This window comes from Natrix helvetica (genome assembly GCF_964273705.1).
Source record: "Natrix helvetica genome assembly, chromosome: W".
Classification (NCBI taxonomy): Eukaryota; Metazoa; Chordata; class Lepidosauria; order Squamata; family Natricidae; genus Natrix; species Natrix helvetica.
The window spans coordinates 82902289-82925128 of NC_138555.1; the positions used below are offsets into that span (position 1 = coordinate 82902289).

At 43.4% G+C, this 22840-nt stretch overlaps 1 protein-coding gene across 1 annotated transcript; it reads left to right on the forward strand.

The window, feature by feature from the left end:
• Positions 1-1057: 1057 nt before the first annotated feature.
• LOC309400412 (proteasome activator complex subunit 1-like) lies at positions 1058-22838 on the forward strand. The gene is made up of 11 exons (XM_081968895.1): positions 1058-1415; positions 2891-2923; positions 4859-4921; positions 6508-6609; positions 9630-9714; positions 13965-14062; positions 14174-14242; positions 16530-16597; positions 21069-21123; positions 21228-21314; positions 22652-22838. Exons 1-11 carry the CDS (start codon positions 1092-1094, stop codon positions 22730-22732), a joined length of 1065 nt encoding a protein of 354 aa, XP_081825021.1. The 5' UTR covers positions 1058-1091; the 3' UTR covers positions 22733-22838.
• Positions 22839-22840: the final 2 nt, after the last annotated feature.

Consider the following 22840-nt stretch of genomic DNA (forward strand, 5'->3'; position numbering starts at 1 on the left):
TCCAATCTATGTACATTTATCCATCCATCCATCCTTTATCTCATCTATCTATCTAACTATCTATCATCTATCTATCTATCTATCTATCTATCTATCTATCTATCTATCTATCTATCTATTCTATTCTATTCTATCCAATCTATATCAACATTTATCCATCCATCCATCTCATCTCATCTATCTATCTATCTATCTATCTATCATCTATCTATCTATCTATCTATCTATCTATCTATCTATCTATCTATCATCTATCTATCTATCCATCTACATCTATCCATCCATCCATCCTCTCATATCTATCTATCTATCTATCATCTATCTATCTATCTATCTATCTATCTATCTATCTATTCTATCCAATCTATATCTACATTTATCCATCCATCCTTCATCTCATATCTATCTATCTATCTATCTATCTATCTATCATCTATCTATCTATCATCTATCTATCTATCCATCTACATCTATCTATCTATCCATCCATCATCCTCTCGTCTATATCTATCTATCTATCTATCTATCTATCTATCTATCTATCTATCTATCTATCTATCTATCTATCTATCTATCTATCTAATTATCCATCTACATCTATCTATCTACATTTACCCATCCATCCATCCATCCATCCATCCACTGTGTCTGTCTGTCTGTCTGTCTGTCTGTCTGTCTGTCTGTCTGTCTGTCTGTCTGTCTGTCTGTCTGTCTGTCTGTCTGTCTGTCTGTCTGTCTGTCTGTCTGTCTATCTATCTATCTATCTATCTATCTATCTATCTATCTATCTATCTATCTATCTATCTATCTATCTATCTATCATCTATCATGCATCCAATCCATTGATTCCTTTACCCATCCAGTATTTCTCCACTCTTGGCTGCTTTATTATCCGTGGACTTCAACGCCCAGAATTCCCTTAGCCGACCAGGCTACCCTGAGGAATTCTGGGCATTGAAGTCCACTGGGTCTTCCAAGTGACCCAAGAGTGGAGAGATTCCTCAGAGACCACCCATTCCCTTCTCTAACTGAAATAAAGCAATCGTGGTTGCTGGAGGGCTGGGGGAGGCTCCGGCGGCTGCACCGGTTGGATGGCGGCCTGCCGACTCCGCCCGTCCTTCTTTCCTTCCCTCCCCCAGCCTTTCCCCCCCGGACCCCGCCTCCCGGGAAGGAGGAAGCCCTGCCCGCTTGCTCTCTCCCTCTCCTCCCCGCTTCTCTTTCGTTTTCGCTTCTTGCCCAGCCGCCTGCTTGGTCTCCGCTCCGCCGCCTTTGCAAGCCGACCCCCCACCCCGACCCCCCGAAACAACCCGGGTCAGCCCTTTCGGACGTGCACCAAAGCCCGCTTGTTTCCACCACCAACCCCTCCCGCCCTCCCCATGGCCACCCTGGAGATCTCCCCCGTGTGCGAGGCGCAGGTAAGACCTGGGCAGGAAGCCTAAACCGTGTGGGAGCGGCCTGCCCTGTTGGACTTCCGCCTGCAGGCTGCCCGATAGGGGCTTTTTTTTGGGGGGGGGGGTGTAGGGGTTTGATGGGGTTTGGGGGGGGGGAAGAAGGCTTCACCTGTTGGGTTGCTGTCCCAGCAGGCACAGAGGGGCCCTAAAGTGGGGAGGGGGAAGAGAAAGCTTCACCTGTTGGATTGCTGCCAGAAATAGGGGGTGCTGGTAACATGGGGAAGGAGTGGGGGGGGGGCAAGAGAAAGTTTCACCTGTTGGATTGCTCCCAGCAAGGAGGGAGGGGCCACGCTAAAAGCCCAACAGGTGAAGCTGTCTCTTTCTCCCCACCCCCCCTCCCCATGTTAAAAGGGGAAGGGGGTGGGGAGAAAGAGAAAACTTCACCTGTTGAATTGTTCTCAGCAGGCTGCTAAAAGGGGGAAGGAAAGGGGTGGCGGAAGAAAGCTTTACCTGTTGGATTGTTCCTAGTAGGCAGGGAGGGGGCCTGCTAAAATGAGGAGGGGATGGAGGGGAGGGAAAGCTTTACCTATTGGATTGCTGCCAGAAGTAGCGGGGGTGGGGGCTGCTAAAATGGGGAAGGGGGTAGGGAGGAAAAAGAGAAAACTTCACCTGTTGAATTGTTCTTGGCAGGCAGGCAGGGGCCCTGCTAAAAGGGGGAAGGGGAGGGGGGGTGGGGAGAAAGAGACAGCTTTACCTGTTGGGCTGCTCCCAGCAGGCAGGGAGGGGCCCTGCTAAAATAGAAGAGGGAGTGGGATTGGGGACAAGAGAAAGCTTCACCTGTTGGATGGCTCCAAGTAGGGGGGGCTGCTACAATGGAGGGGTGGGTGGGGGGGACAAGAGAAAGCTTCACCTGTTGGATGGCTCCAAGTGGGGGGGGGCTGCTACAATGGAGGGGGGGCAAGACAAAGCTTCACCTGTTGGATGGCTCCAAGTAGGAGGGGGGGCTGCTACAATGGAGGAGGGGGTGGGGGAAAACAAAGCTTCACCTGTTGAATTATTCCAAGCAGCCTGCTAGAATGGAGAAAAGGGGGAGCCCCCCCGAAGAAGTTGGAGCAGGGTCCCCAGATGGGAGCAGACAATGAGGGGACTGTTTTGGGGGGTGGGGTGTAGGAGGGGGGGATTGGGGGAGGGGAGAAGAGCGGTAGAGAGAACGCTTCACCTGTTGGATTGCTGTGGGGAGGGGGTCAAAATGAAGAGGGGGCGGGGCCTTGAATGCTGGTTCAAAAGCATTCAGGCTGGCTGGGAGGGGCTGCCTTGGCACCCCATCCCGTCCCCTGTCAAACGGTTGGCCGAGCGAGAAGTCCAACAGGTGTAGCGGGCGATCGGGTGTCCCAGCGCCTGGCCGGGCGCCCGAGCTCCTCTTCTGCGCCAGCAGCTGCGGCGGCTTCCAAAGTTTCCCCTTTCATTCCTAACCCTTCTTTCTCTTCCTCGTTGATCAGGTGAATTCCTTCAAGGAGAAACTTTGCGTCCAGGTGAGAAATGTGGGGTACGCTTGTCACCCCCACCCCCCCTAAAAAAAATCTTGGGGGGGCGTGAATAATCGGTCTGTAATAACTCTGCCCTCCGCTTCGTCCCGTTCCCGACCCCAGCAAATGTAGAGGGCATACAAAAATCAAATAAAAAAGAAAATATAGAAATAAACAGCCCATGGTCCACAGCCCCCTTCAGATGACAAGGGCCAGAAATTAGGAAGATTGGCAATTCTATTTATAATAATAATAATAATAATAATAATAATAATAATAATAATAATAATAATAATAATAATAATAATAATATCGCCCAAGGTCCACAGCCCTATTCAGATGAAAAGGGCCAGAAATTAGGAAGATTGGCAATTGTATTTCACTAATAATAATAATAATAATAATAATAATAATAATAATAATAATAATAATAATAATAATAATAATAATAATAAAACAACAAACTGGTGGGAACATAAGCCTGAAAAAGTCACCGAAAATCAGATGGTCAAGATCCTGTGGGATTTTCGTATACAAACGGACAAAATACTAGCGCATAACACGCCAGACATCACACTGATTGAGAAAAAGAAGGTTACAATCATAGACATCGCAATACCAGGTGATAGCAGGGTCGAGGAGAAGGAACATGAAAAAGTCGCGAAATACCAGGACTTAAAAATTGAAATCCAACGATTATGGCACAAACCAGCAGTGGTAATTCCAGTGGTAATCGGCACACTGGGTGCTATTCCAAAAGCACTGGAATTACATTTAAAACAGTTAAAACTTGACAAAATCACCATCAGTCAAATGCCAAAAGCTGCACTGCTTGGATCTGCACGTATATTACGAAAATACGTTACGACGTACCAAGCCCCTGGGTGGGGCCCGACTAGTAATCAATGCCAAATCCGGCGAATCAACTGGCCGCTGTGATACAATCGTATAGTAGTAGTAGTAGTAGTAGTAGTAGTAATAATAATAATAATAATAATAATAATAATAATAATAATAATAATATCATCAACAACAATAATAATAATATAAAATAGCCCAAGGTCCACAGCCCCATTCAGATGACAAGGGCCAGAAATTAAGAAGATTGGCAATTCTATTTCACCAATAATAATAATAACAACAACAATAATAATTTCTGAACATCTGGCTGACTGATTTATAAATTATTCATTAATATTGTTATTCATATTTATTATTAACATTTAAAGATGGCTGCCGGTGTGGGTTAACAGCACCAAACTTTTTAGTCCTGTAAAAGATTGTCATTATAAAAAGTTTTACATTTCATTGAATGTGAAATGTTTCTGAATTTTCATTTACTGTGTAAAATGTTTTGAGTATCCTTTATTGGAAAATGTTGTTGCATTTCATGTGAAAAAAAAATTCATTTACTGTGAAATATTTTTCATTTGATGTAAAACATTTTTCATTTCGTTGAGTGTGAAATGTTTTTTTCCTTTCGTGTAAAATATTTTGAATTACTTTTCACCTCAAACGTTTTTTGTTTCATTTAGTATAAAATGTTTTTTGTTTTATTTCATGTGAAATATTTTTTCACTTTTCACGTGAAATCTTTTTCATTTCGTTTCATGTGAAAAGAAATTCGTTTGCCGTGAAGTGTTTTTCATTTCATTTCATCTGAAATGTTTTTTGTTTCATTTCACGTAAAATATTTTGAACGACTTTTTCATCTCAAACGTTTTACGTTTCTTGGAGCGCGAAATGATTTTCGTTTTGTTTCACGTGAAATATTTTGAATTTCTTTTCTTCTAAGACCTTTTTTTAAATTTGATTGAAAGACCTCATTGGGCGGTCCCGAAACTGAACCTTGTTCTTAGTTTTTCTTCTTCTTTTCATCGGCAAATCGTTTTAAATTCTTTCCAACTTTTAATATTTCCTTTTTTGTTCTTCTCTCTTGAGGCGGAAGAACTTGTCGCCAGAAGATTTCCTGAGAAAGTTGTCGAACTGAGTAATTTTCTGAAGGTAAGGCGGCCTTCGGGCGGATGTCAAATGAAAATTAAAAAGATAAAAAGATGGGAATAATTGGGGCGTTGGAAAGGATATAATTGTCTGCCAAAAAGACAGCAACACTCAAAATGTACAGCCGTGTAGTCCTCGAGTTACGACCAGCCCAGCCCAAAATGTCTGCTGCTAAGCGAGACATTTGTGAAGTGAGTTTTGCCCCGTTTTACAACCTTTCTTCCCACAGTTGTTAAGTGAATCAGTGCAGTTGTTAGCCACACGGTTGTTAAGTGAATCCGGCTTCAAGGACTGTGCTCGTCAGGCAGTCGCAAAAGGGGATTGCATGACCCAACCGTCGTAAGTGTGGAAAATGATTGTCAGTTGCTTTTTTTCAGTGGAGCTTTAATCGAACGGTCGCTAAAACGGACTGTCGTAAGTTAGGGATGGCCTGTTTTCCCATCAGGTCTGTCATTCATTGCACGATAAATAGCAAATTAAAGTTAAAATTTGTCTTAGCTCCCACAAAAAAGAGGAAACCCACAATCGTAACAAAATAAATGTAAATTTGTCATTTAAATCATTTAGTGACGGTTCAAAGTTACGACGGCACTGAAAAAAAGCGACTTATGACTGTTTTTCACACTTACGACCGTTGATGGATTCCCCCTGGTCACGTGATCAAAATTCAGACGCTTGGCAAGTGGCTCATATTTATGACGGTTTATATCCCGGGGTCATGGCATTCCCGTTTACGACCTTCCGACAAGCAAAGGGATTCACTTAATAACCGCGTCACTAACTTAACCACTGCAATGATTCACTTAAACGACCGGGGCCAGAAATGTTGTAAAATGAGGCAAAATTCACTGAACAAACGGTTCACTTAGCAACAGACATTGTAGTCATAACTCGAGGACTAGCTGTAAATGAAAACAGCAATTGTTAGCGTTGAACCAGCTAACAATCCCAAATTTTTAAGGTTAAATTCTAACATCTGTTCTGGATGAGAAATACAGACAGTTCTCAAGTTAGGACCATCCCTACAGTAATTCGTCCAAATTACAGCAGTGCTAAAAAAAGAAAGAAAGAAAGAAAGAAAGAAAGAAAGAAAGAAAGAAAGAAAGAAAGAAAGAAAGAAAGAAAGAAAGAAAGAAAGAAAGAAAGAAAGAAAGAAACTTACGGCCAGTCTTCAAACTTACGACCGTTGAAGGTTACGCGATTAAAATTCGGGCACTTGGCAACTGTTCGGTATTTGTGACGGCGGCAACGTTGCGGGGTTTTGCGACCTTCCCGGGGGCTGCAACGGGGGAAGCTGAATTCACTTAACAACGGTGCGATTCGCTTAACACCCAGGCCTAAAATTGGGCGTGACTCACAGAGCAGCCGCCTTCTTTAGGGACGGACGTCCTGCTCCCATTTGCGGTCGTAATTCGAGGACTGTGTGTATCGCACCTGGGCGTCTTCCTCCCTTCCTTTATTCTTCTGAAAGAGTCTTAAGGGCCGGGAAACCGAACGGGCTGCGAGTTCGAATCCCGTTTGCAGCCAAACGAGGAGGCGATGCTCAGAATGTCAAGCAGGAGCAAAATATCTCTCTTGTCTCTTTCTAGGCTCCTGAATTGAATGTGGCGGATCTGGTTTCGCTCCGCGCCGAATTAGATATTCCCGTACCGGATCCCAAAAAGGACGAGGAACGTCGCAAACAGCGGGAGGTAAGGATGGACCCCCCCGCCCCCGTTATGTGGAAGGCCACAAAAAAACCCTGTTTTGGCCAGATATATTTTTGGTTTGGTAAAAAACCGTGGCTTCTCTTTTACACGAATCCTCACTGGCAAACCTTGGTGACTGGAATTGCTCGCAAACCAGATGAGGGTTAGTTATTCGTCATCCTGGTTTGTTGGACGGTTAAATTGCCAAACGAGTCCTTTACGGGGAGGGCAGGATTTGAAATGGCTATTTTGACAAGCCTATGAGCATGCAGAGAGCTCGTATAGTGGTTTGTCTCCACTTGAAAAGGAGTGGACTTCAACTCCCAGAATTCCCCAGCCAGCATGGCTGACTGGAGCATTCTGGGAGTTGAAGTCCATGCATCTTAAAGCATGCTGGCTAGGGAATTCTGGGAGTTGAAATCTATGCGTCTTAAAACATGCTGACTGAGGAATTCTGGGAGTTGAAGTCCATGCATCTTAAAGCATGCTGGCTGGGGAATTCTGGGAGTTGAAATCTATGTGTCTTAAAGCATGCTGGCTGGGGAATTCTGGGAGTTGAAGTCCATGCATCTTAAAAGCATGTTGGCTGAGGAATTCTGGGAGTTGAAGTCCATGCATCTTAAAGCATGCTGGCTGGGGAATTCTGGGAGTTGAAATCTATGTGTCTTAAAGCATTTTGGCTGGGGAATTCTGGGAGTTGAAGTCCATGCATCTTAAAGCATGCTGGCTGGGGAATTCTGGGAGTTGAAGTCCATGCATCTTAAAGCATGCTGGCTGGGGAATTCTGGGAGTTGAAATCTATGTGTCTTAAAGCATTTTGGCTGGGGAATTCTGGGAGTTGAAGTCCATGCATCTTAAAGCATGCTGGCTGGGGAATTCTGGGAGTTGAAGTCCATGCATCTTAAAGCATGTTGGCTGAGGAATTCTGGGAGTTGAAGTTCATCCATCTTAAAACATGCTGGCTGGGGAATTCTGGGAGTTGAAGTCCATGCATCTTAAAACATGCTGGCTGGGGAATTCTGGGAGTTGAAGTCCATGCATCTTAAACCATGTTGGCTGAGGAATTCTGGGAGTTGAAGTCCATGCATCTTAAAACATGCTGGCTGGGGAATTCTGGGAGTTGAAGTCCATGCATCTTAAAACATGCTGGCTGAGGAATTCTGGGAGTTAAAGTCCACCCCTCTTAAAGTGACAAAACACTGTTTGAAAGTGTCTTCATCCTGGACAGATTCACATCCCGAAAAGCCAATGGATTCCTTGAATCGTTTGAGTCCTGGAACGAAAGGCTGATTCTTTTCCCACATCCCCCTCCAGAGAGATCCCCGCAGGGACGGGTGATTTAACTGCTTCTCCCCCTCCCCAAGGGACCCCAGGAGACCCTGCCAAAGTTTCAAAAACGGGCAAAACTTTTCTTTCTTTCTTTTTTTCTTTTTCCAACTGGGATTCAACCAAAGAAAAGAAGCTGAATCCTGGTACGATTTCGCCCTGATTTAATTTCTACCTTCTTCTTTGCCCAGAGGGATAAAGAGAAATTTCTTGGCACATTTTTATGGTTAAGTAACGCTTGGGATTTTTAAAAAATCCACCCTGCCCCATTGGGAAACGGCTGTGGGGCGTCCTAAATCTTCCACACCCTAATTTTGCCCCGCCAGTTTCTTTTGAGCGTGACAAAAAGGCATTTTAATTCTCTAGCAGGCCCTGTAAAATTTATTTTCCCAGGATTAAACACAGGTGGTCCTCGATTTACAACCAAATGTATGTCGCTAAATGAAACACCTGTTCAAGGAAGTTGTTCGCCTCATTTGAGGAACTTTGCTTGCCGCTGTGGTTCAGCGAACCGTTGCCATGGTTAAGTTTGGGCACACGGTCGTTAAGCGAGTCCTTGGTTTGTCCGAAGGTCACAGAAGGAGATCATGTGATCTGCAAAGGTCATAAGTGCACGCCAGTCGCCAAGCCTCCAACGTTTGATCGTGTTTGATGCTGCCCCGGTCATAAGTATGAGGACCGATTGAAGTGTCGCTTAATGAATGGGGTAGTAAATCGAGGAGAACCAGGATAAAAGGAGGAGGAAGGTGGTTATTTTAATCAGGGTTTACTACAAGCCAGGATGTTACTCCTGGGTCTTTTGATGTCATACTCCTGGCGGAGGGCTGGAGATCTTTCATTCGTCCGTTAGGTAAATCCTGCTTATTTTAGGTAGTCTCAATTGTTCTGCCTTTCCTTTTCTTTTCCCTCATTCTCCTTCCTTCCTTCTTCCCTTCCTTTTCTTCATTTCTTCCCTCCATTCTCTCTTCTCCCTTCCTTCATTTCTTCCCTCTCTTCTTCCTTCCTTCCCCCACCCTTCTTCCCTTCCCTTTCTTCATTTTTTCCTTCCCTCCTCTCTTCTTCCTTCATTTCTTCCCCCTCTCCTCTCTCTCCTTCCTTCCCCCTCTTCCTTCCTTCCCCCCTCTCGTCTTCCTTCATTTCTTCCCTTTCTCCTTTCTCTCCTTCCTTCCCCCACCCCATCCCTTCCTTCATTTTTTCTTTCCTTCCTTTCGTCCCTCCTTCCCTCCTCTCTTCTTCCTTTTTTCCCACCCTCTTTCTCCTTCCTTTCTTTCTTCCTTAATTCCCTCCCTCCGTCCCACTTTCCTTCCTTCTCTGCCTCCCTTCCTTCTTCCCTTCCCTTCCTCCATTTCTTCCTTCCCTCCTCTCTCCTTCCCTCCTTCATTTCTTCCTGCCCTCCTTTCTCTCTCTTTCCTTCCTCCCCTCCCTCACTTCCTTCTCTCTTCCTCCTTTCTTCCCTCTCCTTCCTTCCTTCCCCCATCATTCCCTTCCTTCCTTCTCTCCCTCCCTCCATTCATTTTTCCTTCCTTCCTTCCTTCCTTCCTTCCTTCCTTCCTTCCTTCCTTCCTTCCTTCCTTCCCACCTCCTCTCTTCTTCCTTCATTTCTTCCCTCCTTCCTCTCTCTCTCTCCTTTCTTCCTTCCCTCATCCCCTCCCTCCCTCTTCTCCATACTCTTTCCTTTCCTCCCTCCCTCTCTGCAGAAAGAAGAGAAGGAGAAGGAGAAGGAGAAGGAGGAGAAAAAAGAAGAGAAGACTGCTAAGAAGTCATCTGAGGATGAAGACAAAGGTACAAAGTAGTTGAGAGGCCTTTTGGGGGAAGGGAGACTGTTCGGTTGCTTCAGGTCGGAGAATTCATGGTGTCAAGCCTTGCGCAGCCCTTTTCAAGGTCAAAAAAGTCAAGATGGCAGCCGCGACGGATGCACCTCTGTTCCTTTTTAATGTGTATTAAAATTGAACTCCACCCATCCAGCATAGAATTCTGGGAGTTGAAGTCTGCCATCTTAAGTGGCTGAGGTTGCTATCTCCCATGCAGGCTGGGGAATTCTGGGAGTTGACGTCCACCATTTTAAGTGGATGAGGTTGTAATATCCCATGCTGAGTGAGGAATTCTGGGAGTTGATATCCACCATCTTAAGTGGCCGAGGTTGTGACCTCCCATGCTGGCTGGGGAATTCTGGGAGTTGACATCCACCATCTTAAGTGACTGAGGTCGCTATTTCCCATGCTGGCTGGGGAATTCTGGGAGTTGACATCCACCATCTTAAGTGGCCGAGGTCGTGACCTCCCATGCTGACTGAGGAATTCTGGGAGTTGAAGTCCACCCCTTAAACTTGCTGAAGTTGCTACCACCCATGCTGGCTGGGGAATTCTGGGAGTTGAAGTCCACCATTTTAAGTGGATGAGGTTATAATATTCCATGCTGGCTGGGGAATTCTGGGAGTTGAAGTCCACCATTTTAAGTGGATGTGGTTATAATATTCCATGCTGGCTGGGGAATTCTGGGAGTTGAAGTCCACCATTTTAAGTGGATGAGGTTATAATATTCCATGCTGGCTGAGGAATTCTGGGAGTTGAAGTCCACCCATCTTAAACTTGCTGAAGTTGCTACCTCCCATGCTGGCTGAGGAATTCTGGGAGTTGAAGTCCACCATCTTAAGTGGCCGAGGTCGCTACCTCCCTTGCTGGCTGGGGAATTCTGGGAGTTGAAGTCCACCCATCTTAAAGGGGCCAAGCTTAAAAAAGACTTCTTTTAATACACTTTTTAATCTTTTCTTTTTTGTTAACTAATACAATCCCATGAAATGATGGGATCCAGGCAGCCTCTAAGCAGCCCAGCTCCTTGGGTGAGCAGCTAAGCTGCGGAGGATTTAGGGAGGCGGGAAAGGGCCTCGGGGCCTGGGTGTGAAGGCAATTTAGCGTTGCGCCATGATCTTAAAAGTCCCTCCTTGATTAACAAGATCTCTCTGTGCAACTTTCCAAGGGCGAAACTGGTTTTCCCTTTTAATTTCTAGCTATGAATCCCAAACGTTTATTATCCGCTTTCTTAAAGCCAGTTTCAGCAAGTTTGCAGGCCGTCCTCCGCTTCACGGCCATTCATTTAGTGACCCAGATTACAGGCAGTCCTCGACCTACGACCGCAGTGGAGGCCCCGCGTTTAGGTTCTTTCAAAGCCCCCTTTTTCTGGGCCACCATCGTTAAGTGAACCGCTGCGGTTGTTAAGCGAAGCGCCCGGTGGCGAAGGGAATACGGGCCTCCTCGTTGTTTTTGTTTGACGGACGGTCGCCCAAAGGGGATCGCGTGACACACACACACACCCCAGGACGCTGCGACCGTCATAAAGGCGAGTCAGTTGCCAAGTATCTGAATTTAGATCGCATGACCACGGGGAGGCTGAATCGGTCGTAAGTATGAAAAATAGTCCTAAGTAACCTTTTGGGGGGCCACCGTAACCTCAAAAGGTCACTAAATGAACTGTCGTAAGTCGAGGACTACCTGTACTGGGGGAAAAGTGACTTATAACTGGTCCTCGCACTTACGACCGTTGCAGCACTTCCACGGTCATGTGATCCAAATTCCGGCATGTATTTTCCTTCCCCTGCCAGCTTCTCGCAAACCAAGTCTGGGGCGGGGAAACTGGATTCGCTTAATGACCATAGGCTTCACTTAATAACTGCAGTGATTCATTGAACAAGCTGTAACCGAAAGAAATGGTAAAATCAGGCATGGCTCCCTTAACAATCTGCCCTGGCATCGCCATGGAAATTCAGGGGCCAATTCTGGTCGTAAGTCGAGGACTCCCCATCGTTTCAATCCTTTGCATTCAGCCCAGCAATCTGGCTCTTAACTCCATTGAAATCTATACAGGTACCGTAGTCCTCGACTTATAGCTAAAGAGTTTGTTTGGTGACCATTCCAAGTTACAGTCACATTGAAAAAAGTGGCAGTTGACTCGTATTTATGATGGTTGCACGATCCTGGGTTCACGCGATCCCCTTTGGCGACCTTGTAGTGAGCCACGTCCATGAGAAGACTGATTCACTCAACGACCGTGTGATTCACTGAACAACCACAGTGATTCGCTTAACAACTGTAGCAAGAAAGGTCATAAAATGGGGCAATACTTTCTTAACAAATGTCTTGTTTGGCTCAACTGTGGTCATGTTGTGGATCAGATAGATAGATGATAGATAGATAGATGATAGATAGATAGATAGATAGATAGATAGATAGATAGATAGATAGATAGATAGATGATAGATAGATGATAGATAGATAGATAGATAGATAGATGATAGATAGATGATAGATGATAGATAGATAGATGATAGATAGATAGATAGATAGATAGATAGATAGATAGATAGATAGATAGATAGATAGATGATAGATAGATGATAGACAGACAGACAGACGATAAATGATACATGGATGGATGGATGGATGGATGGATGGATGGATGGATGGATGGATAGATGATAGATAGATAGATAGATAGATACGGATAGAGAGATAGATAGATAGATGATTGATAGATAGATAGATAGATAGATAGATAGATAGATAGATAGATAGATAGATAGATAGATAGATAGATAGATGATAGATAGATGATAGACAGACAGACAGACAGACAGACAGACGATAAATGATACATGGATGGATGGATGGATGGATGGATGGATGGATGGATGGATAGATAGATGAGATAGATAGATAGATAGATAGATAGATAGATAGATAGATAGATAGATAGGTGATAGATAGACAGACAGACAGACAGACGATAAATGATACATGGATGGATGGATGGATGGATAGATAGATAGATAGATAGATAGATAGAAGTAGATAGATAGATAGATGATAGATAGATAGATAGATATTTCAATAGATAGATAGATAGATAGATAGATAGATAGATAGATAGATAGATAGATAGATAGACAGATAGATAGATGATAGATAGATGATAGACAGACAGACAGACAGATGATAAATGATACATGGATGGATGGATGGATGGATGGATAGATAGATAGATAGATAGATGATAGATAGATAGATAGATAGATAGATGATAGACAGACAGACAGACAGACGATAAATGATACATGGATGGATGAATGGATGGATGGATGGATGGATAGATAGAGATAGATAGATAGATAGATAGATAGATAGATAGATAGATAGATAGAAGTAGATAGATAGATAGATAGATGATAGATAGATAGATAGATAGATAGATAGATAGATAGATAGATAGATAGATAGATGATAGATAGACAGACAGACAGACAGACAGACAGACAGATGATAAATGATAGATAGAATGCCTTGAGCAATTTCAACCAAACTTGGTACACAGATGACTTCCTCTCTGGAAACCAATACTGCGGGGGTAAGACGCCCCTAACACCTCTCGGGGTGTGTCTTCTGTTAAGATACAGCCTGTTGTGCCTTCAAATGGCTTCTACTGTACTGCTGTAAAATGGATTATACCGTACAGCGGCTTCACGGTACTCCACAAGGGGGCTCCTTCTGGTTAGGGGGGAAATCCAACATTAGAAATGATGTTTGGTCCGGACATTTCCCCCCTATAAAGAAATACCTGGGCAACGCCGGATAATCGGCTGGTATATTTTAAAAATAAGGAGACATTTCCTGACAAGGAGAGAACGATTGACCAGTGGAACAGCTCGCCACCAGAAGTTGTGGGTGCTCTTATCACTGGAAGTTTTTAAGAAGAGGCTGGGAAGCCGGTCTCTTGTCTGAAATAGGGTCTCCTGCCCGAACAAGGGGTTGGACTAGAAGACCTCCAAGGTCCCTTCCAACTCTGCCATTCTGTCTTCTAAGTCGGGGACTACCAGATAATAAAACCCAACTCTTCTTTGAGCTTCCCATCTGGGAGGTCGTCTTCCCGCTGCCGTTTTACACCTAGCGTGGAAGGGCAGCCATCTTTTTCCCAGGGGGGTCTTTGCTCTAAGCCTCCCCCCCAAATCTTGATCTCTCTCTCTCTCTCTCCTCCTTCCCCAGCTCCACCATGCGGCCCGGTTTGCCACAACGAGAAGATCACCGCTCTGCTGAACCGCGTCAAGCCGGAGATCCAGGGCGCCAAAGAGAAGCTGAACGTGGTGAGCTATCGCAAGGAATTGTCGTTTAATTGCCTGGGCGAGTTGGCCGGCGAAGGTTTCTTGGGCATTGAAAGGATGCTTAGCTGGGATCTCTTTTGTCTCTTTTTCCAGATTTGTCTCTGGCTGCAGCTCCTCGTACCCCGGATCGAAGACGGGAATAATTTTGGAGTGGCGGTGCAGGTGAGAGGTCTCTTGTCCCGAAACCCGGACACTTGCCTTTTCTTTGGGTATATATTCCGATGTATTGGGAATATGCAGAGCTCCTGATTCGGTTTGACGGAGGAAGGATTGAGTCTGTCATTTGCACCTCCATAAATGTCTGGTTTGGCTCTGCAACCCAACAAGACAGACAGGGACTTCGACGGAGAGTTAGGACTGAAAGGAAAAAACAACGGCGACCAACCTGCCTTCCGTCGAGGACCTGTATCCTGCACGAGTCAAAAAGGGGGCCGTGAAAATATCTACAGACTCCTCTCGCATCCTGGACATCAATTGCTTCAACTCCCACCCTCAAAACGACACTATAGGGCACTGCACACCAAGACAACTAGGCACAGGGACAGTTTTTTTCCCAAATGCCATCACTCTGCTAAACAAATAATCCCCACAACACTGTCAAACTATTTGCTAAGACTGTACTACTATTCTTCTTCTCATCCTTCCTGTTACTTTCCTCCTCCCACTTATGACTGTAACCTTGTTGCTTGTATCTTTACGATTTATAGTGTTTTATTTAATTGCCCAGTATTGATTTGATTATTTAGTATCCTGTGACTATCACTAAATGTTGAATCTGATGATTCTTGCTAATGTATTTTTTATGTGTACTGAGAGCTTATGCACCAAATTCTTTGTGTGTGCAATCACACTTGATCAATAAAAATTCTATTCTATTCTATTCTCTATTCTATTCTCTTTTCTTTTATATTTTCTATTCTATTTCTATATTCTAGTCTATTTTCTATTCTATTTCTATATTCTATTTTTATTCTATTCCTTTCCTTTCTATTCTATTCTATTGGGTTCTGTTCTATTCTATTCTACATTCTCTTCTATATTCTCTTTTATTCTCTTCTATTTTCTATATTCTATTCTCTGTTCTCTTCTATATTCTCTTCTCTTCTCTATTCTCTTCTCTATTCTATTTTCTCTTCTATTTCTATACTCTATTCTATTTTCTATTCTATTTTCTGTATTCTCTTCTCTTCTATATTCTCTTCTATATTCTATTTCTATATTCTATTCTATTTTCTATTCTTTTCTATTTCTATATTCAATTCTATTTTCTCTTCTATATTCTATTCTATTTTCTATATTCTCTTCTATATTCTCTTCTCTTCTATATTCTCTTCTATTTTCTATTCTCTTCTCTTCTGTTCTATTTTCTATTCTTTTTTTATTTCTAAATTCTATTCTATTCTCTTTTCTTTTATATTTTCTATTCTATTTCTATATTCTATTTTTATTCTATTCCATTCCTTTCCTTTCTAATCTATTGTGTTCTGTTTTATTCTATTCTACATTCTCTTCTATATTCTCTTTTATTCTCTATTTTCTATATTCTATTCTGTTCTCTTCTATATTCTCTTCTCTTCTATATTCTCTTCTATGTTCTATTTTCTCTTCTATTTCTATACTCTATTCTATTTTCTATTCTATTTTCTGTATTCTCTTCTCTTCTATATTCTCTTCTATATTCTATTTCTATATTCAATTCTATTCTATTTTCTATTCTATTTTGTTCTATTTTCTATTCTTTTCTATTTCTATATTCAATTCTATTTTCTCTTCTCTTCTATATTCTATTCTATTTTCTATATTCTCTTCTCTTCTTTGTTCTCTTCTATATTCTCTTCTATTTTCTATTTTTTTTCTTCAGAATTTTTTAAAAATTTTTGTTCTCTTACATAGCATTTTAAGTATACATTCCACATCATTCTTCTTCTTCTTTACATTTATCATTCTTATACATTTGTTATTTCCTTTAATAGTTTATAATGTACAGTTTTGGTTGCTTTATTTACCATCCCTTCCTCCTGTTGTAACACCACCTTGTTTTTATTCTATTCTATTCTATTCTATTCTATTCTATTCTATTCTATTTCTATATTCTACTCTATATTCTATTCTATTCTATACTGTTTTTCATTCTATACTATTGCATTCTATTCTGTATGGATTTGCTTTAAGTTGGCACTCGGCTTTTCAGAAACCGTCTTCAACCATTAGGTCAATATTTTCCAATCTCATTTGTGTTTATAACCTTATAAACAACTTTATTTATAATTGATTGACCTTCTACAAGCTATATATAAATTGACCCTACACAAACTATGCTAGCGGGGTAATTCTGGGAGTTGAAGCTCACCCATCTTAAAGCTTCTGAGCTCGAGAAACACAGCATTATCTTATTAATTATACAACTCTATTATTATTTTTCCCTTCTCTATTTGTCTCTCCATTCTAGGAAAAAGTGTATGAACTGTTGACCGCGGCTCGGACGAAGCTGGAAGGGTTTCAAACACACATCTCCAAGTAAGTCCGAAGGCCGATAAAAGAAGCAGGCAAAAGTCCTTGCTTTTTATTTCATGTTTGCTTCTTCGTTAAATGAATCCCACGGCCGTTAAGCCAATCGGAGCTTCCTTCATTGATTTTGCAAAAAAAATAAAAAATAAAGTTGCAAATACGGATCTGGGACGCTGCGTATACAGGCCAGTTGCCCAAAGCACCGGAATTTCGATCCCGTGACCCCGGGGGGATACTGCCAACGGTCGTAAGCGTGAAAAATGTCCGTAAATCCGTTTGGTGCAGCGTTTTGTAATCTTTGACGATCATTTAATTAATTTAATTTTAATTTTATTTTATTAAATTTATAGACCGCCCCCTCTCCCCAAAGGGACTCGGGGCGGTGTACAGACCACAATAAAACAATATAAGCATCACGAAATGATGCTTAAGTAAAGGGCTGCCTGTAATCCTTTCACACTCCCGAATAGTTTATTTCACTTTTGTTTCATCTTTATGTAAAGGTTTCTGCCTTCCTTCCTTCCTTCCTTCCTTCCTTCCTTCCTTCCTTCCTTCTTTTATTATTGCACATCTGCTTTTCTACTCGCCAGCTTCGGGCCGCGTGCAGAGTTCTCTCTATCTGCTTTGCAACAGCCCAGAAAAGAGTCTTGACTGCGCCCAAAACTCACCCCGACCGTGCGGCGGGAACGACAGTTTAAATCTGACCCTCGTTGCTCTTAACCTGGTTTGTGCAACTTTTGCGCAGCTTTTTCCGAATATCCGGTTAAAAGCAAAGAGGCCAGGCCAGATTACAGATAGTTACAGTTTAGCTACAACGCTTCGTTTAGTGACGGGAACCAAATCACGGCAGTGGTGGAGAAGAGGCTTAGGACCGCTTTTCCCACTTCACGACCTTTGCCGCATCTCCCGTGGTCACGGGACCAAAATCCAGAGCCTTGGCAACTGACTCATGTTTACGACGGTCGCGGCATTCCGGCGGTTGCGCGATCTTTTGGTTGAGCCAAAAGTTAATGGGGGAGCCAGATTCATTTAACAACCGTTGTCCCTACAGCGATGGATTTCACATTTTGTTACCGCCGGTATGCGGGTGCACGCACCCCTTCCACCCAGGCGCCCAGCTTTCGGCAAACGTGCTTTGCGCTCACATGCACGCCTTCCGCGCAAGCGCCCGGCCTCAAAAATGTGCCTAAATAGGATGGCATAGAGACGGGGGGGGGGAGGGGGGCTGAATACCACCTCTGTGTCCCTAAATCTTGCAGAGATTCCGAATAACAAAGAGTTGGAAGGGACCCTTTTAGGTCATCTAGTCCAACCTCCCTTCCCCAAACAGGGTTCAACCATTCGCTGAATCGCGATGGCGAGAAAGATGGTAAAATGAGGCCAAAAAAAAAACCCAAGGCAAAACCTTAAGGAATGTCTTCTTTAGCAATGGAAATCCGACGCTCGACTGCGGTTTTAAGTCGAGGACTTACCTGTGGAGCAGGTGGAGAATGTAGAACCCTTTTCAATAGGCTAAAAAAAAATCCTAAATCTGTTTTGTCCTGATTTAAAAGAACAGGACGTTTGGTCTCCAGGTGAGCTAAACGTTCAGGCCTCCAACTCCATTTTAATATTTGAAATTCAACCTTCCTTGGGCCTTTTATTTCTAAATTAGCTCTCAATCCGGCATTGCCCGGGCATTTATTTATCCCAATTTATTTATCCCAATTCACAACAGAGGGAGCCCACCTGTGGAGTACTGCGAAGCCGTTACCACGGCAACTCCACCGTGCTGTACAGTAGGAGCCATTTTACGGCAGTACGGTAGAAGCCATTTGAAGGCACAACAGGCTGTATCTTAACAGAACGCACACCCCCGAGGGGTGTTAGGGGCGTCTTACCCCCCACGGTATTTGTTTCCGGAGAGGAAGTCATCTGTGTACCAAGTTTGGTTGAAATTGCTCCAGGCGTTCCAGAGTTATGCTGGGACACACGCACACATTTTTAGATAGATAGAAAGATAGATAGAAAGATGATAGATAGATAGATAGATAGATAGATAGATCGATAGATAGATAGATAGATGATAGATAGATAGATAGATGATTGATAGATAGATAGATGGATGGATGGATGGATGGATAGATAGATAGATGATAGATAGAGGATAGATAGATGGATGGATAGATAGATGGATAGATAGATGATAGATAGATAGATAGATAGATAGATAGATAGATAGATAGATAGATAGATAGATAGATGATAGATAGATGGATAGATAGATAGATGATAGATAGAGGATAGAGGATAGATAGATGGATGGATAGATAGATGGATAGATAGATGATAGATAGATAGATAGATAGATAGATAGATAGATAGATAGATAGATGATAGATAGATGGATAGATAGATGGATAGATTGATAGATAGATAGATAGATAGATAGATAGATGATAGATAGATAGATGATAGATAGATAGATGATAGATAGATAGATGATAGATAGATGATTGATAGATAGATAGATAGATAGATAGATAGATAGATAGATAGATAGATAGATAGATGATAGATAGATTGCAAGTCACGCCGAAGGAAATCCCCCTCGTTGCGCCTGCTCTAAACTCCCTTGCCCTGAGATCCAGCGGTGTTAAACGGGGACTTGTCCCAGAACGATCAGATTATGGAACAATTAAGATCTGGCCCAAGAGAGACCGGTAGAACAATTAATTCTTGCCTTCAATTACATCAGGATCCCAAGAGAACAAAGGCCTCGATTTGCAATTGGCAAAAATGCAGATCTTTATTTTTTTAAAGATAGTTTTCCTGGCAGGGATGGGAAACACGCCTCCTCTTGGGTTTCAACCCCCCCCCCCCCAAATGCTAGAAACCGGGGTGAGGAAGATAGTCCTCGACTTACAACGGTTCCTTCAGTGACCGTCCGAAGTTACGGCGGCACAGAAAGGGAGGTATTTTGCGTAACCTCAACGATTCGCTTAAGGTCTGTAGCAAGGAAGGTTGTAAAATGGGGCAAACCTCACTTAAAACAACCTTTTCACTTAGCGACCTAAATGTGGGGCTCCCTGGTAGTCGTAAGTCGAGGCTGATCTGTATTGAGGGTGCTTTAGCTGTAAAACGCCTTGGGTATGAGGGAAAACTCCACATGTAGTGTCTAAGCTTTAATGTCAAGTTTCCTAATGATGCCGTAACTGATTCATAATCATCGAGCCAATAACCTATTTTATACCTATTTCTTTTATTCATTTTTGCTCGGTGTTTGAATATTATGCGCCTATCATTTGTAGGCGTTTCTGACCGAGCGTTTAAAGGCTTGGTAGCGTTAAGATGAGCGGACTTCAACTCCCAGAATGAGGAATTTGGGAAGTTGGAAGTCTGTAGCAGTTAAAATGGCGAAGGTTGAGAAACACTGAAGTGGCCTATTGTTAATCCTTCAATGAAAAACAGATTCTCCAGATCGTTTTCGTGCCTAAGGGAGAACTAGAATTCACCTTCTCCTGGTGATTGATCCAAAGTCACCCAGCTGGCTTTCCTGCCTAAAGTGGGACTAGAACTCCCAGTCCCCCGGAGATTGACCCAGGTAGCTTTCATGCCTAAGGTGGAACTAGAACTCCCAGTCTCCTGGAGATTGGCCCAAAGTCACCCAGGTAGCTTTTAAGCCTAAAGTGGGACTGGAACTCCCAGTCTCCCGGAGATTGGCCCAGGTAGCTTTCATGCCTAAGGAGGGACTAGAACTCACTGTCTCCTGGAGATTGGCCCAAAGTCACCCAGCTGCCTTTCATGCCTAAAACGGGACTAGAACTCACTGTCTCCTGGTGATTGGCCCAAAGTCACCCAGCCGGCTTTCCTGCCTAAGGTGGAACTAGAACTCCCAGTCTCCTGGAGATTGGCCCAAAGTCACCCAGCCGGCTTTCCTGCCTAAGGTGGAACTAGAACTCCCAGTCTCCTGGAGATTGGCCCAAAGTCACCCAGCTGCCTTTCATGCCTAAGGTGGAACTAGAACTCCCAGTCTCCTGGAGATTGGCCCAAAGTCACCCAGCTGCCTTTCATGCCTAAAACGGGACTAGAACTCACTGTCTCCTGGTGATTGGCCCAAAGTCACCCAGCTGGCTTTCATGCCTAAAGTGGGATTAGAACTCCCAGTCTCCTGGAGATTGGCCCAGTCACCCAGCTGGATTTCATGCCTAAAGTGGGACTAGAACTCCCAGTCTCCTGGTGATTGGCCCAAAGTCACCCAGCTGGATTTCGCGCCTAACTAGCGGGACTAGAGCTCACCAACTCTTGTTTTGTAGCCTGTTCCCCACAACAGCCCTGCAAGGTAGGTTGGGCTGACAGGAAGAGACCAGGTCAGACTCCTCCTAGAAAGCCTTCAAGATTGGGGGGAGGACTCGAACCCAGGACTCCACCCCGCTTCCTCTCACGGTGTTTGTGTGCTTAACCCCCCGAGATTAAAGTCGGTTTCTTGCCCGTTTCCTAGGTATTATTCTGAAAGGGGCGACGCCGTTTCCAAAGCAGCCAAAAGTCCCCATGTGGTAAGTTCCCCTCCTTTCTCGTTTAAATCTGGGCCGTCCAGGATCGGAATTCAAGCGAGATTACGGCTCAAACGTGGTTTGTTCCCTTCTCCGTCGCTTAACAGGGCGACTACCGCCAGCTGGTCCACGAGATCGACGAAGCGGAATATGCCGAAATCCGATTCATGGTCAATGAATTGAGGAACATTTATGTGAGTTCTCCCGGGGGATGGGAAGGAGGGTGGGCAAATCGGCGTCGATACCGTTTCCCAAATGTTTTTATTTTCCCTAAAAAAAACAAAACCAACCCTCCTGAAGGTCCCTCAAGCCTCCGGAGCACTCAAAACGGCCTTCCAAGCAAACCGGAAGTCCTGAAGGTCCCTTAAGCCTCCGGAGGGCTTCCGGGGGGGGGGGGGGTTGGGGGAGGCTGTTTTTGCCCTCGCCAAGCTCCTATAAAGCCTCTGAAGCCTGGGGAGGGCGAAAAAAGCATGCAAAAAAATGGGGGGGTCGCGCCTGTAGTGTGCGCATGCGCACTGGGGGGGGTGTCGCGCATTGCATTATGGGTACGGCACGCCCGCACACAACCCCCCTGCGCTCCCCCCATTTATGGCACGCGAGCCAAAAAAGGTTCATCGTCGCTGATCTATCTATATATATATCACCTATCTGTTTATCTACCATCAATCAATCTGTCATCTCTCTTTATCTCTATCTATCTATCTATCTATCTATCTATCTATCTATCTATCTATCTATCACCTTATCATCTCTCTGTATCATTATCTATCTCATCTATCAATCTCCATCACCTGTTTATCATCAATCGATCTATCATCTATCACCTCTATCATCTATCATTGTCTCATCTATCAACTATGTCCATCATCTATCTTTATCATCTATATCACCTATCTGTTTATCTATCATCAATCTGTCATCTCTTTATCTCTCTTTATCTCTCTATAGATCTCACCTCTTATCATCTCTCTATCATTATCTATCTCATGTATATCAATCTCTTATCATCTATCTGTTTATCATCAATCGATCTATATCATCTATATCATTTATCACCTCTATATCATCTTTATGTATGGATCTATCTATCTCTTCTTATCATCTCTATCAACTATATCATTAGCTCATCAATCTATGACAGCTACCTCTATTATCAATCTCTATCGAACTATAACTATCATCTATTTATCTCTATCATCTCTCTGTCTGTCTATCAATCATCTATCACCTCTCTATATCTCATCTATATCCATCTATCTTATCATCAGTCTCTATCATCTATATCTACTATCTACCTGTCTATCATCAATCGATCTCTCGTTTATCTCTAACATCTCTATTTATCATCTATATCAGCTATTTATGTTTATCTATCTACTTATTTAAATTTTTTATTTATTTGCCAGTTGCCTCTTGGGGAAAAAAAGCTCGTTATCCCTTCCTTTAGGTTTTTTTCTTAATTTTCGAACTCCCTTTGTGACTGGCGGCCCGAGACCCCCCCTCTAACCGCCCCCTGCTCTCTATTTCCTAGGCTGTAATCTACGACAGCGTCCTGAAGAATTTCGACAAGATTAAGAAACCCCGGGATGAAAACAAAGGGATGATCTATTGAACGGTTCAGCTAGCGATCAGCAGCAGAGCAAATGGGGTCTCCTCCCGGATCCTTTTTGCTTTCCTGATCCACTCGATCCTTTGGAAATAAACAGATCTCTTTCAAACA

Excerpts from the sequence above, each read along its gene's own strand:
- LOC309400412 (XM_081968895.1), top strand. The coding sequence starts at position 1,092 with ATGGCGGCCTGCCGACTCCGCCCGTCCTTCTTTCCTTCCCTCCCCCAG. Across the intron at positions 1,416-2,890 it reads CCCCCGTGTGCGAGGCGCAG|GTGAATTCCTTCAAGGAGAA; the intron begins GTAAGACCTGGG and ends CTCGTTGATCAG. Across the intron at positions 9,715-13,964 it reads ATCTGAGGATGAAGACAAAG|CTCCACCATGCGGCCCGGTT; the intron begins GTACAAAGTAGT and ends CTCCTTCCCCAG.